This window comes from Mus musculus, chromosome 5 (genome assembly GCF_000001635.26).
Source record: "Mus musculus strain C57BL/6J chromosome 5, GRCm38.p6 C57BL/6J".
Lineage (NCBI taxonomy): Eukaryota > Metazoa > Chordata > Mammalia > Rodentia > Muridae > Mus > Mus musculus.
The window spans coordinates 28,330,957-28,346,856 of record NC_000071.6 but is presented as its reverse complement, the minus strand read 5'-3'; the positions used below and the strand labels follow the sequence as shown (position 1 = coordinate 28,346,856).

Sequence of the window (15,900 nt, the reverse complement as noted above, 5' to 3'; positions counted from 1 at the left end):
ATATATTATTTGACCTTTCACCCTTACTGCTTTTAATATTATGTAATTGGTGTTTTGACTATTATGTGGTGGTAGAAATTTCTTTTCTGGTCCAATCTATTTGGAGTTCTGTAGCTTCTTGTATTTTTATGGGCACCTCTTTCTTTAGGTTAGGGAAGTTTTCTTCTATAATTTTGTTGAAGATATTTACTGGTTCTTTAAGCTGGGAATCTTCACTCTCTTCTACACCTATTATCCTTAGGTTTGGTCTTCTCATTATGTCATGGATTTCCTGGATGTTTTGGGTTAAGAGCTTTTTGCATTTTGCATTTTCTTTGACTGTTGTGTGAATGTTTTCTATGGTATCTTCTGTACCTGAGATTCTCTCTTCTATCTCTTGTATTCTGTTGGTGATGCTTGCATCTGTGACTCCTGACCTCTTTCCTAGGTTTTCTATCTCCAGGGTTTTCTCCCTTTGTGATTTCTTTATTGTTTCTATTTCCATTTTTAGATCCTGGATGGTTTTGTTCAATTCCTTCACCTGTTTGGTTGTCTTTTCCTGTAATTCTTTTATTAGAGATTTTTGTGTTTCCTCTTTAGGGGCTTGTGATGGTTTGCATATCCTTGGACGAGGGAGTGGCACCATCTGAAGGTGTGGCCTTGTTGAAATAGGTGTGACCTGGTTGGAATGGGTGTGTCACTGTGGGTGTCGGTATAAGATCCTCACCCTAGTTGCCTGGAAGTCAGTCTTCCACTAGCAGCCTTTGGATGAAGACATAGAACTCTCAGCACCTCCTGCACCATGCCTGCCTGGATACTGCCATGCTCCCTCTTTGATGATAATGGACTGAACCTCTGAACCTGTAAGCCAGCCCCAATTAAATGTTGTTTTTTATAAGACTTGCCTTGGTCATGGTGTCTGTTCACAGCAGTAAAACCCTAACTAAGACAGGGCTTCTACCTGCTTACCTGTGCTCTCCTGTACTTCTTTAAGATAGAGTTTTTTACGTCCTTCTTATAGTCCTCTACCATCATCATGAGATGTGATTTTAAATGAGTCTTGCTTTTCTGGTGTGTTGGGGTATTCAGGTCTCTTTGTGGTGGGACAACTGCATTCTGATGATGCCAAGTAGCCTTGGTTTCTGTTACTTATGTTCTTGCCTTTGCCTCTCTCCATCTGGTTATTTCTGGTGTTAGCTGGTCTTACTGTCTCTGACTGTGGCTTGTCCCTCCTGCAAGCCTGTGTGTCAGTACTCCTGGAAGATCAGTTTTCTCTGGGAGGAATTTGGGTATGGAGAGCTGTGGTACAGGGTCAGCTCCGGGGTGTAGACAGAAACCAGAAGTATCCTGTCCCAGCTGTTCTTTGGTTCCTGTGTCCTGATGGCTCTGGGAGGGTCCCTCTTGGGCCAGGAACTTGAACAGAAGTGGTAGTTTTACCTGTGCTCACAGATCGGGGCTCCTGGGAGAACAGCTCTCTCCTGGCGGTATCTGGGTATGGAGCCCTGTGGCACAGGATCAGCTCCAGGCACAGAAGGAACCCTAATATGAGGGTTTTAAGAGACTATTCCAATCTTTTCTCTGACTGCTGGGTGTAAAACAGGAGCCTTTCCCTTAAGCTGAATTTTACTTTTCTTTTTGCACCTTACTCTCAGTCTTTGAAATAAATTAAAGAAGAAAAAAATAAAACTAGTATAAGAGACTCTTCTTCATATTCATAAAATAAATATTTCTTTTTAAAAAGTTGAGCTTTCCTGAAGGGTAATGGGATTGTCCCTCATCAATGAGAATAAGGTAAGGTAGAAAGATGGGAAATTATGAGACAGAAAGTTATGAAACAGAAAAAGAACCCCTCTCCGGTGTTTGGGTGAGATCTCTTGCCAGTGGAAACCAGATTCTAACACAATTACCAAGATTCATTGTAAGGGCTTCCAACAGAAAGAACACAATATTCCTTTTATGCAGATATTTTTTTAAAACTATTGTTACAATAACAATGAATCACTTTTAAGGCCCTGAGTTTGGCTTTACTCCTTTTTCCAGATATTTTATGAAAATATTTTATTAACTTTTGTTTACATGAAAACATTCTAACCCAATCAGCAACTCCTCCTATGACCTCATCAGTTGAAATCCTATCAAAGCACTTCAGGAAGCACAGAATAATCTCATTTAAATTATTCAGCACTCTTAAGAATTTGCTAATATAAGTGTAAAAAGACTTGTCATACAGTGTGCCTCATGCTGGGAGGCAGGGTTTCTGTCTTTTCTCTAGGAGTCTTTCCTTTAACCCTGTGCAATCTCTCTTTGTCCCCTCTTCATGAACTCTAAATATGCTCCATACTAACTCATTCTAAAATTATTTCTTGTGGTAAAGCCAAAAATGCCAGCTTCACCTAACTGGAGGTCTCTGAAAAGACATCAGGCAGGTAGCTGTGTAGAGCTGTAGAGCTTGCATCCCACAGATGCTGGCAAAATGGTAACCTGGATAGATGCATGCATAAAAACTTAATCATTTGAGATGTAAATGGCTAATTCACTGAATGTAAACTATTATAGTGAGTGTGGGAGGGGTGATATGGCGGGGGGGGGGGGGGTTGGGGGGGTGGGGGTGGGGGGGTGTGCATCCAGAGGCGGTCACTGTGTGTCTTCTATCAGTCTTTTCTTTACTTCTTTAAACTAACCCAAAAATTACTATTTCTGCTAGGCTATCTGGCCAGTGAACATCAGGATCCACTTGTCTACAACACCCCAATGCCGGGGCTAAAAGCAAACTGGTCACAACTAACTAACCCCACAGTCTAAAAACAATCATTAAGGATAATTTATCTTCATCCAAACTTTGGTTGTGTTTAGATTTACAAACAAGCAAAGGAGGAGCTGAGGGGAGAGTATATCACCTAGCTTTTCTCAATTATCAGACATTTCTTCCCATGCTGAACAGCAAAAGAAAGGCTTGGGTTCCACTCCTACATCTTCCAGTAGTCTTGATTTTGCCAGTATTATAATAGGTTTTAATTCTTACCTTATTGAATATATTTTCATGAGCTTATAGCTCATTTGCTTATCCCATGAGGACATATGATATATGCACAGAATTGTTTCCATGCCAACCTTTGACCACCTCCTTGGCAGCCTTACAACTGCTCTGCTCCCTGCTTTCAGGTCTTCTTGATTTCTTTCTCAAGTGTCTTTGCAGGCCTAAGATGGGTCATCAATGTGCTCAGTGGAATGATACTGAACATTTTAGGAAACCAGACGGTCTGTTCTGAGTCTTCTTCAACGTTGCCATGGTTCCCTGGATTAGATACATTCTTCTACAACTGTACAACTGGGATGAAGAGTCTCTTACCCTAGTCTTATTTTTTTCCTCTATATTTTTACTGTATTTCAAAGAGACACAAAGTATAAAAAGTAAACTCAAATTCAGCTTAGGGAAAGGCTTCTGTTTTATCTACCCTTTCAGAGTGCTAGGTGGCTTTGGTGGATATATTCTCTAGCAAGCAGAAAAGAACATTAAGGAAAGTATTAGAGGAAGAAAAAATGTTAAGCTTTAACAATTTACCCAGGGATAAGAAGACTTTATGACCTGTTACAGACATAGCCACAGTAGCTACCAATTCTCAGTGAGACAGGAGCTCATGATTACTAGAAACCACTCTTCTTTCAAGAGTACTTCAAAGGTCATTCTTCTACACAGCCTTAGACATGGGCCCTCCCCAAGAGGACCTTTCAGTACTCAGGACCCTTCAGAACTCAAGTCTGAGCCTCTCTCCTGGGAGCTATCACTTTCTGCTATGCCCAACAATAATTTTCAGTGCCTTCCTTCCTACGTTAAACTGCATTCTGGAGACAGAAAGTTTCAGTGTTTAAGACAGAACCTAAGACAGGTAACTTTGCATTGTTTCTTGAATAATGGTGCAAATTAGCTAATATTAGCTAATTAAAATAATTATAGCCCTAATTTCAAAGCAGTGACATTAACACTTTTAAAAATCAGCCCTGTGTCAGCCTGATGAACTGAGATTGACCCTTCAAAACAAGCTGCCTCATATGTGTGCCATGCACAGATACTCACAGGCAAGCAAGCAAACACATACACACACACACACACACACACACAAACACACACTCACACCATACATATGCAGTAATAAAAAGAAACAAATAAACAAGCACTTCCACTCCAGAGCACACACTTCTCACAGGCACCAGAACTCACTTCTCTAGGCCCAGGCTTGGGCTTCTACTACAAGGCACACAGTTCCGAGACGCATAGACTTTTCACCAATACTTTAAAAAAAAAAAAAAAAAAAAAAAGGTTCTCATTTTGATTGTGGAAGAAAAGAAACTCAGGAACAAGTACCTCGTGGGTCTCAGAAGCAACCTGGGAATCAGTAATCTCATCTAAGTCATCTTCAGCCTCACAGTCTTCCCGCACTTGCAGCCCTTGTTGCCCACCATAAGCCTGCAAATATTCTTCATCCTAACGGCCATTAAAGAGAAGAAACATTTTTCTCACAAAGCTTTTGGTTGTTTCAACCATTTTTCACTTACGATTCATGCAGAGTTATTTTAACACATTCTACTGTGGGGATGCCCTGACAGAGCACATAGCAAAAGAGCTTTCTCCGCAGTCATGCAAACCAAATATACATGCCGCTCCAGCGATGAGAGCAACAACTGCTCAGCTTCAGAGCCCCGGATGAGCAGCTCTCATATCTGCCCAAAGGAAAAAAGCCTTACAAGACCCAGGCTTGTGTGCTCACTGAGGAGTTGGCCGGAGCAGGAGCTGCTCTCTATGCCCCTTGCCAACCTGAGGCCAACAGCAAAAGCAGGAGTGGGGCGGTTTGACAAAGTGTTTTTCACAAATCACTCTATAGTGGACTCTTCATCAAGCCTTTCTTTGTCTTGGGTGAGGTTTCGGATGAAATGGAAAGGGCTTATCAGTAGGCAAGCTCGCTCCTTCTGAGTTCAGGCAAGGTAGACAGAAGACAAGGTGACCAGAGAACACCACACTGACAAAGAAAGCAGACTGATACTGGCATTGCCTACAAGTAGTGAGGTGGGGAGAAATGACCCTCCTGCTTCTCAAGATGATGCTTGCTGACAGTGCATTCCACTTTGCACAAAAACTGTTAGCATCCCATCAAAGCAACATTTCAGCCAAATCCACAATGTATCATTCTGCTACTCTTTACACAAACGGGAAATCTGAACATGATTTTAAAACAATGTCTTATGAAATCTCATTCAATACTAACTTCACAGTGAATATACTTTAATGTCACCAACAAATACTATTCTCTTGGCTACTGAGCAATAGTTCTTGCTGCTACCAGAGTATAGATGGTAAGATGCAGTCACACTCACCAACAATGGTGCTTGCAAAATTCACTTAACAACGCTAAGCAGTCTCTCAACATCCCTGGGATCTCCCATTCTTCACATGTGGCAGTATCCCTTCCAGTTACAAAGTGTGGCCTTATGGATTCTATAGCCAGTTCTGCACCAAATGCATAGTTTTGGTAGTAGGCTCTCACAGAAAGCCAATGCTTGTAGGGTCACATTTCAGAGTTAATTCTGGCTTTAAAAGATCAGGTCAACAAATACTGACTAGGACAAGGAACCAGATTAAACCACTGAATAAACTACATACCTGTAGGGTACATGGGGACAGAATTTATTCGTGTGTTTACCGGTCTAATAGCAACATGCACATCAGGGATAGTCTGAGACAGATCGAAGCTGCTGGACAAGAGCAAAGCACTCCACAGCTTAATTCTGATTTCTTCCCACCCAGAGTAGTCAGTCACTTCAGACACTATCACTGTGGTATCCACAGAGAGAGAAGATAATAGCTTTATCTCCAACACCAGACTGCCACTGCTCACAGAACATCCAGGTATGAAATATTAGCATACTTAGAATTTCTAAATGAAACTTTAAAGTTTCTGAGGTTTTTTTTTTTAAATATGAAAAAAAGTAATTCATTTTCATGTAAGAATTCTATAACAGTTTCAATTTAAATATTTTATTCTTTTCAGTACCTGAATCTTGGACCACAAGATGCTAAATTATTTAAATGGATTTTGTATATTCCTGGGACTTTATGTGGTCCTAAGTTGGACAAAGATATATGCAAGGGAAATTTTCTCACTGATTACAAGTTCTCTCATTACAAGTCCCCAAGAACTATGTAACTGAGCAAACTCACCCTAGCCACACTTTCTACTCTGTGTGAGTACTTCCTCTCTTCTATGCTTTTTATGGTTCAACAATATTTATATGAATTACAATTAATAAAGATGTGCTGACTATTTAAAGAGTAGAGGACCAAAGAAATGAACAGCTAATATTAGAAATAAATCATAATAGTCAAACACTAGAGGAAAAGCACATTTTCGAAAGACCTTGGGTTAAACAAGCAGCTTGAATGATGGTGTCTCCCGTAAGCAAGCAGTACCAGGAGACACTATCTAGCTACTGACTGATTACTAGAATACATCCTTACAGGACCACAAGACTGCAGCAGGCTCTATGATGCTGTTTCACGACTCAAACTACACACACTTTCAGAAGAACAAGCCTCAACTTCCTGAGACACCAAAGCCCAGTATGACTGAACAAAGTATTTTCAGACTCTGTATCATCAACCCTAGTAAAGGAGGCTGTTACGTGACATAAAAGACCAAGACTTATTAGCTGTTGGCCAATGTTCTCAAATGCAAGCACACACTAAATGATGGTACCACAATCCAGGGTGCTACTCCACCAACAAGGCTTCTACACACCTCTTTTCCTCTCTGCCTACATGGAATCCCAATGAAATGAAACCCTTAGGCATTACACAATGCAGCAATAACATCTTTCCAGCATGAATGTCATCAGGAACTTTTTAAGAACACAAACCTCTTCTGATAATATACCATTATGATAAACAACTAATCTGCCACCAGTAACCAATTCTTTCCTGGTGTTTAATAAAAATAAACACTACCTACTAAAGAAACCTTTCTGAAATGAAGACCAGAACCATCTTAGCTTGCTGATTACAGATAGATAACAAATTATATGTGACATTTTCTAAACTAACCTCAACCTCTTTATTCATGTTTAGACAGTTCTCAGTATGAAAAGGATGAATGAAGACAGGACATCAATCACTGTGGAATATTAACACCTTAAAGATGTCTTTAGCAGGTCAATAATCTTTTCACCTTAGAAGGACTTTATCAGATCTTGTCTAAAGCCTGGATAAAGGCTCTGCATTAAGTACTTCTAACATTGACAGTGTGCTTCCACCACACAAAGCTGTTTTCTTCCTTAGGGTACAATCCTCAAGGTCACAATTCTTTGCAGCTTTCCAGAATGACAAAGGGGCATTACCAGTGGCCAAACAAGCTGTCAACACAAACTTTGTCATAGCTCTGATAAAGAAACTGGCAGACAGTGATAATAAGGTCTAATTTCTCTCCTTCCCATGGGAGGTAAATAGATTTTAAATCAGCCTAGAAACCTATGTGCAGGAAGCCATGTTATCTTTGGCCATTCAAAAGAGAAAAGACTCACTGTAAATTCATCTAAAGGTTCATTGATTTCGATGTCCAGCACTTCATCACTGTACAGCTGCTCCTCCTCTGGCTCATCCCCATATTCTATTTGGTCTTCTGTCAACTCTGCATCATGGCCTTCATACTGTCCTTCCTCTGGGTACTCTTGAGTATACAGTTCTTGTTCCTCAGGTTTGTGGTAGGCTAGCTCATCATCTCCTTGTTCATACTCAGATTCCTGTTCTCCGGATTGGTCATTGGTGTTGTCAGACAGCTCAAATGATGTAACTATGCCAGAGGTGGTATTCAGACTGATGGTGACACCCTGAGAACTAGATGACAAAACACAACAAAAGATACACTGAGAGGAGGCTCATAGCTGCATCATTACCTAATTGAGTTATGAGACTTAATCACAGGTAACAAAATATCCACATAGGTAAGTGTACTTTAACAATCTGTAAAATACAATTGCACTAGATTCCAAGTAGCCCAGGGCCACTGACCCACAATGCAGATGGCATCGCCACTTCTCAGCTCTGTTAACTGACTAAAACATGAAGTCAGTCAGATGAAGAAGCTGGTCTGGCTTACAAACATCCAAAGCTAAAACTAAACACTTTGCATTTCCATCTACTTTTATAAAATGAAACAGACTCTGTCTGGTTGAACTGCTAACAGAAAACAAGAATACTACTCTATACTCAGAAAAAGCATAGAATTGTTTATAAGAGTCAGTTACATTTATCTTTGGTGTGTGTAATTTGGTATGTGCACTGCATATATGCTTGTTTCCCACAGGCCAGAAGAGAGCACAGGATCCCCTGAAACTGGAATTACAGGTGATTATAGGTGCTGATGTCGATGCTGGAAAACAAATAGAGAATCCTCTGAAAGAACACTAAATACTCTTAACTGCTAAGCCACTTCTCCAGTAACCAGAGTTAGAATGGTAAGAACAATTTGCGCCCCCCCACCAAAAACATGATAAGCTATTTAGAAAATCAAAACATTAAGTATCTGTGTAAAAGTATATCTCAACATTCAAATGAAATGCTAGTCACAAATATATTTTTTAAAAATAACTGATACGGTAGCTCGTCTATAATGCCAGTACTCAGGATACTGACACAGGAGGATTGACATGAGTCAGAATAGCCTAAACTACAATATGATCCTTGTCTCAAAAACTAAACTCAAAAAACTAGTAATTTCTTCATAAGAGAGCAAAGGGTCTTAAGGCTACAAAACTCTTATTATACATAATTGTTATCATTACCTACTGAAGTGCAAACATTTCAAAGTAAGAGTTCAAATGCAGGGGCTGGAGATAGGGTGTAACTATTAAGAACACTGGCTTGTTCTTCTGGAGGACCCAAGTTCTAGTCCCAGTACCCACAGAGTTGCTCACAACCATTTATACCTCCAGTTTCAGAGGATCTGACACCCTTCAGGTCTCAGAAGTCACAAGTGCTACACTGACATATATTCAGACAATTTTTTTTAATTAGGTTAAATATATGTACTTAAACACACACACACACATACACTCACACTCACACATACACACACATGAGATTTCAGATTCAAGACCACAAAGTAAATCTGTGGTCATAGCGAGTAGCCTATACAGCAAAGCTGAGCACAACATAGACTTCAAACATCTTGCCAAACTCCAAAGATACATTTCAAGGCCAACTTCACTCAAAAGATCTAAATACAATTCGTGATATCAATGAAGAGACTTGGCAAATGTATCTTGCTAGTAGAATAATTTAAAAGTATACTTTTAGTCACAAACCATGTGAAAAAACAGGTTTCAAATCTATGGCCTTCACATGATGCATCTGCAATCACATTTATAACCCAGAAGGATGTGTATATTTTTCCCATGTTTCCGCCTAAAACAGAAAAGTGAGTATTTCTAAGTACTTCTCTGGAATAGTATCAATTAAGAACTGTCTGAAAAGGAAAACAAAATCAGCAACATCAAACTGCAGTCACCTGCATCAAGTCAGAGACCACTACACTCCAGGCAGAGAGCACTGAGCTTTCACAACATTCTCTGAAAGGCATACATGACTTTAAGCCAGTGACCTACTTATGGGAACAATCTATATGGCTTCTAAATCAGAATACAAGAATATCTCGTTCAAAATTTAATTGTACATTACCAATACCACATTATTCAATTATTCATTATAATACAAAATATATACACAATCCTCATCAATTTAGTTAAATATGGTCCAGTTTTAATAAGCTAATATTGAGTACCTGAAATTTTCTTCCTCTTCGTTATCACTCTGTAACAGATCATCATTCAGCTCTTCATCTGACAAATCCGACTGGTTCTAATTAAAAGGAGAAACATAATTAACACATGCCAGTTCCATAAGAAGCCTTGCTACAAGCACAGCTCACCCTGAGAGGGCTCTTTCTAACCTCCTACTGCTCCACCTCTTGCCATCCTCCAGGTTTACTCAGCCTGGCATTACCACAGAGAATCTGGAAAGCTCACATACAACCTACTGGCTAACCCCTGAGAAATTTTTAATGCCACAGACAAGTAAATACCAAGCAAGCATAATGGTCACATTCATTATAATTCTAGCACAAAAGAAAAAGATTAAGTAAGACATCCCTGGAAGGGAATCTGTTAACAACTTTTTCTTAACCAGAATAAACACAAATGGCTGCCTTGCCTGGCATGATGACATGTCTTTAATACCAACACGTGGAGGCACAGGTAGGCATTGCTCTATAAGTTGAAGGTCAGCTTCAAAAAAGAATGGTAATCTTAAAATGACTAATAATGATAGAAAAAAAATCTCAAGTTTTTAAACAAGTCAAAAGATACAAATCTGATACAAGCTGTTTTTAAGGTCAATTAGAAACATAACTTTGGCTTTCCCAAATAGATGACATGAAAATACAAATAATAGCTCAGGTCTTCCAACGTTGTCACCCGTCTCATTAGCATGTAGAGGCGTCAGAGTGATCCGCTAGAGTTCTAAATTCTAGGCTGGGTTAAACATGTCTCAATATTCTAGGCAGAGGGGTGGTTCAACTTTCTTCCTCTACTAAAAAGTATTCCTAAGTCTAAAAGGGGCATATCCTTCCAAAGGGCAGATAGACACACACACACACACACACACACACGAACTTTAAGTGAAGAAAGAAAAACTGACTTGATTTTTTACTTCCTAAATGAAACAGTAAGTGTCTGACATCTACAGCTTGTAAAACTGGAAAAACTTAACTGTGTATTTTTTATTACAGTACTAAGAGTCAATAATAATTCTAGAAAAAAAGACCTTCTCTATTTCAATTGACAGCAACAAAACAATCACTCCATTTACAAACTTCTGGTCCATGCTTGGCTTTCTAAAAGTCTATGCCATATACAAGTGATGTGGGTGTGTCCCTGGGTTGTTTGTTTTGTTTTTTTTTTTACCTTTTTGCCAGACAGTAAATCTTCTCCAAGCAAGTCATCTTCCAGTTCACTGGGGAAAGAAAAATGCAAAATGTCACTCCTATTAGACTAGAAAATGAACAGTAGTCACTCAGAAATCCAGTAAAGGCTGCAGGGTATGAGAACTTCCAGGTAGCTACACTTTCCTTCCTCTACAAAAAGAATAGATATTCTTAAGGATACATGGACCAGTCTGTCTGTCAGCTAAGGACAGGCTCAATACAGAAGGTGGCTTACTAGACTTAAGCTCAGCACTGTAGAGAGTACTTTATTCCCTTTGAACCTGCTGAATAATCAAATAATCAAGAAAAACACCTAAAGCTTCCCCCATCTTTAAAAACTTATGATGTGAAGAAAAAGGTGTTCAATATCATTAATCAGGGAGGAAGAAAAACACACACACAAGAAACCATCTGATGATCATCCAACTAGCAGAAACCAAAAGGCACTTAAGATATTTGAGCAGAAGCAGTGAGTGGCTCAGCAGTTCAGAGCACCCCCTCCTGCAGATGATGAATTCAGTTCCATGTATCAAGGAACTGCAAGTAGAGCACAGAGGGTTCAGCACTCCTTTATGGCTTCCAAGAGCACTGCACTCACATGGCATGCATGCATGCATGCGCGCGCGCGCACACACACACACACTTACCTTAAATATTTTAAAGAAAAATTTTAAATTATGATGAGGTTATAAAATTATATGCAGTAACTAAGGAGTGTAGAATGCAAATCATAGTGGTCACTTGCCAGGTTCAGGTTTCCCAGCATGCTTTTGTGATAAAGTGCCTAGGAACAGGTTTTCTCAAGACTCCAGAGGGAACCTTTAACACATCAAGAAGGTTTAAATACTTTCCACTGCCTTATGAAAGGCCATTTCCGTTCAGGTATATAAGTATTCCCTCTTCTCCCCATTCCCATTTGTTATCTTTGTTCCCAAAGTAGTTCTGTTTCTACATTCTTATCACCAGCACATACGTTTACTATGTATGTTCTGAAAGAACTAGAAACAAAATGTTAAAAGTATCTAGTTCTGAAAGAACTAGAAAAAACAATGTTATAGTATCTAGTTCTGAAAGAACTAGAAACAACAATGTTATAGTATCTAGTTCTGAAAGAACTAGAAACAACAATGTTATAGTATCTAGTTCTGAAAGAACTAGAAACAACAATGTTATAGTATCTAGTTCTGAAAGAACTAGAAACAACAATGTTATAGTATCTAGTTCTGAAAGAACTAGAAACAACTTGAAAAAGATCACTCACTTCATATACTAAAGGTTCTGAGTTACTGTAAGTTACCCTGTAATTAGTCTCATACCCTCACTTCATAAATAGAAATATGGACAAGAGCTTAAATAACCTGAGAAAGAGAGAGATGCAAGACAAGGACTTTAAAGACTACCTTTCTGACTTCTACATAATTCCTCCCAACATTTTTAAACCAGTCATATGGGATTTGGCTATCTTCTGTTACATTCCTCCTGTGAGAGTAGGAAAATAAGCTGCCAGCCAACACCTTATTTGAGAACCTGATTCTATATGAACAAAATCATGCAAGTACCTCTTTGAAAATGAGTTTCTCTCCATGCCACAGCTTTAAGAAATGGGAACTGGGAAGTAATATCACTTTCTCAGGACACATTAATTGGGATGGTAATAAGAGAGGGCTTCATAATTATACCAGAAAAACTACAAAGAATATGCAACTTGTACTAACAAGCAAAAGCATTTGAAAATAAGAAACTGATTTTGAGTGACTGTGTTTGTCAGTCACCTGGCTATGTATGACAGCATAGCCACTATTTGAGAACTCAGTTTACTGACTCAGTTACTGCCCTCTGGTTCCTATCCATTCTAGACTCTTTCAACTCATTCTGGACTTTGACTATGTCCTCCAGGAATGGCTCACATAGATGTCCCCGCCTGCAGCTTCTGGATTCAGTCCCAGACCAGCCCTCCCCTGAGGCCTACACAGGAACCACTATGTTCTGGGTAAGTAACCCTCATTCCTTAAGCCTGCTCCCTAAATATACCTTCATTAAATGATTCTCAGTCAAGATCTTCTCAGGGTGCACCTATACTGCCTGAACATGTTTCAGATGCGGAGTCAGCATCACCATATTCTCTTGCAAATCTCCACTAATACAACATGACAAGAGGTTTTCAAAATAACTACTCTTCCAAAACCTCTCCATTATGCAGCAGGCAGAAAGTGTTTGATACTTAAACAGTATCAAAACATTCAAAACACAGAATCTAGAATATGCAAACACCATACTGCAGACCATGTGGGAAAAGAAGCTGGTTTACAGAGACAACTGCTACCCATACTGAAAAGAGTAATAAAACCAGGCTTCCTCACACCATGACCAACCAACATAGCAGGAAGGAAGGAAGCTGCCAAAAACTACAAGTCTCATCAATAGGCAGACTCAGGAGCCAACCAGTATAAATTCTAACTAAGGGACTATTAGAGCAGTCTGACCACAATAAGAGAATAATTACCACAGATTAAACACAATGGACACAAGAGTCTATGCTTTAAAATTATTCTAAACCAATGCTCAGGAATGGAAGATGTTATGGGTAATTACTTTGGAAAAGAGTAAATGAAAATCTCCTGTTGTACTGGCTGGTCGTGTGTCAACTTGACACAGGCTGGAGTTATCACAGAGAAGGGAGCTTCAGTTGAAGAAGTGCCTCCATGAGATCCAGCTGTAAGGCATTTTCTCAATTAGTGATCAAAGGGGGAGGGCTCCTTGGGGGTGATGCCATCCCTGGGTGATAGTCCTGGGTTCTATAAGGAAGCAAGCTGAGCAAGCCAGGGAAAGCAAGCCAATAAGTAACATTCCTCCATGGACTCAGCATCAGCTCCTGCTTCCTGACCTGCTTGAATTCCAGTTCTGACTTCCTTCAGTGATAAACAGCAATGTGTAAGTGTAAGCTGAATAAACTCTATCCTCCCCAACTTGCTTCTTGGTATGGTATTTTGTGCAGGAATAGAAACCCTGACTAAAGCACCTGTCTAATCTGTGCCTTAGAAGAACTTCTTAGTTAACAGACACACTAGAGGAAACAAACCACTGTGACTAAATTAAATCCTCCAGAAGTGTTTGGCTCCTAGTGGAGATAACAAGACAGACATGAGAGGCTTCCACACACCGCTAAACTAAAACATCAATGTGAACAACCTTTATACCTACATTCATGAACAAACAATACAAGGGGGTTAGTTAGACTATATACAGATAAGCAGCAAGGCAGAAATCCTAGAAAACATCATTTTGTTTCTTTCACAAAGAACTAAAAGATTCAGTTCTGACCTCCAAAGGCCATGATTCAGTTAAAACCATGGTGCCCAGGGTGATACTGCAAAGGTAATGGGACTGAGTAGACAGGGACTAGTGAGAGGTCCCAGGAAACAGTGGGACATGAGTAGGTTTCTGGCTCATACCATACATGAGTGATTTTACTTGACCATGTACCTCTCCCATGATATGCTTCCTCATCAGAGGCCCAAAGCTAATGGGGCAAATTACAAAAGTGGAGCCTCCAAAACTATGGGGCACACAACTTCCTATGTTAACTGTCCAAGCAGTTCATTGTAGCAACAGACAACACAAATGGGAAGAACCAACACTTCAAAATGCAGACCTTTATCTGGATTTAATTTCAAACCATAGGAAATCAGACATGTACCTGCACTGTGTGAAAATGCAAAGATACAGGCACACATGCAAACGTAACAGGTAATAGAGGAAATATGAACAATAGTCAGGCATGTATAGTCAGGGATTTTCCTTACATGCAATATGGCTGTATGTGTAAAGTTTATATTTAAGAAATATTTTCAAGTGTTTCCAGCTAACCTGATTTGAGGGGTCTGCAGACCGTATAGATAAAAACTGATAACCCCCAACCCCCACCTTCACCCACACAAATAAGATCCATCTCCTTCACACCCTAACAGTCCTCTCTAGAATCCTGACTGAGCACTGAATGAGTCAGGAACGGCTAACTCGTCTATCTAGGTTGATCATCCAAGAGTCCATTGTAAGTCATCCTGTAAACTTCTGGGCACTTGTTCTTAAATGAAATCAATCCATACCCATAGTATATTTTTTGCTCACTTGCCTCAGCACCTAACATAGCCAGCCTACACCTAGTGCACCTACAGCATGCCTCCTCTAACAGTAGAGCTCCCCCAAGAGGCACCCACCACACTGAGATGACATCAGCCATCACCAACTGTTTTCCACTGTGTGTGCAACTGTGGTTTATAAAGCAGGCATGTTCACCTGCAGTAATAGTTAGGGAAACAAAATTAAAAGTTAATTGATATTAAAATGGAAAAAATGTTTAAAGTCTTGCTAACTACTGGGTAGAATATACACCAAAAGGCACTGGGGCATCCTAATGTTCGTAGTGTTGTTCTATAAACAGAGAGGAAGTGTGCACGTGCTCCACACAGCTACTTACAACATAAACTTGGACCTGGCCCTGGTGCAGCCTGAAGAGACCTCCCATCAGTCCAGCAGGGAGGTTCATATAGGACAGGGAGGGCACCAAAGGGCCAGCATACTATCTTTGGTAAGATCTGTATTCAATACAGGATCACAAACATCACACAAGGCACAGTGGGGGAGCCCAAGTGTGGGCATACCTGTCCCAGTCCTCGTCAGCAGCTCTTCTTCTCCAGGACCGTTCTGCACCAGGCTTGTCAAACTGGTCAAAGTCATCATCTGTGAATTAGGTGAACTCAAGTCAGTTTTGTTACATTAAGACAGACACAAGGCCGTCGCTAGGAAACCAGCTTCCTTAGGAGTCCAGCCTAACCCTCCACATTATCCATATATGGCCATGCTGAAGCATTAGTTTTTTTAATAAAAGAAATCC

At 39.9% G+C, this 15,900-nt stretch overlaps 1 protein-coding gene across 4 annotated transcripts in view; it reads right to left on the bottom strand.

The window, feature by feature from the left end:
* Rbm33 (RNA binding motif protein 33) overlaps nucleotides 1-15,900 on the bottom strand; it is a 102,409-nt gene that overhangs the window by 72,388 nt on the left and 14,121 nt on the right. For 2 of the 4 annotated variants that reach the window (XM_006535733.4, NM_028234.1), the window contains exons 2-6: nucleotides 15,668-15,746; nucleotides 10,987-11,035; nucleotides 9,807-9,883; nucleotides 7,549-7,861; nucleotides 4,343-4,462 (exon numbers count right to left, since the gene is read on the bottom strand). In XM_006535733.4, the coding sequence (XP_006535796.1) occupies nucleotides 4,343-4,462; nucleotides 7,549-7,861; nucleotides 9,807-9,883; nucleotides 10,987-11,035; nucleotides 15,668-15,746 (638 nt within the window). The remainder of the gene's footprint in view (nucleotides 1-4,342; nucleotides 4,463-7,548; nucleotides 7,862-9,806; nucleotides 9,884-10,986; nucleotides 11,036-15,667; nucleotides 15,747-15,900) is intronic. The other 2 variants (XM_006535734.4, XM_006535735.4) reach the window with 1 other exon arrangement.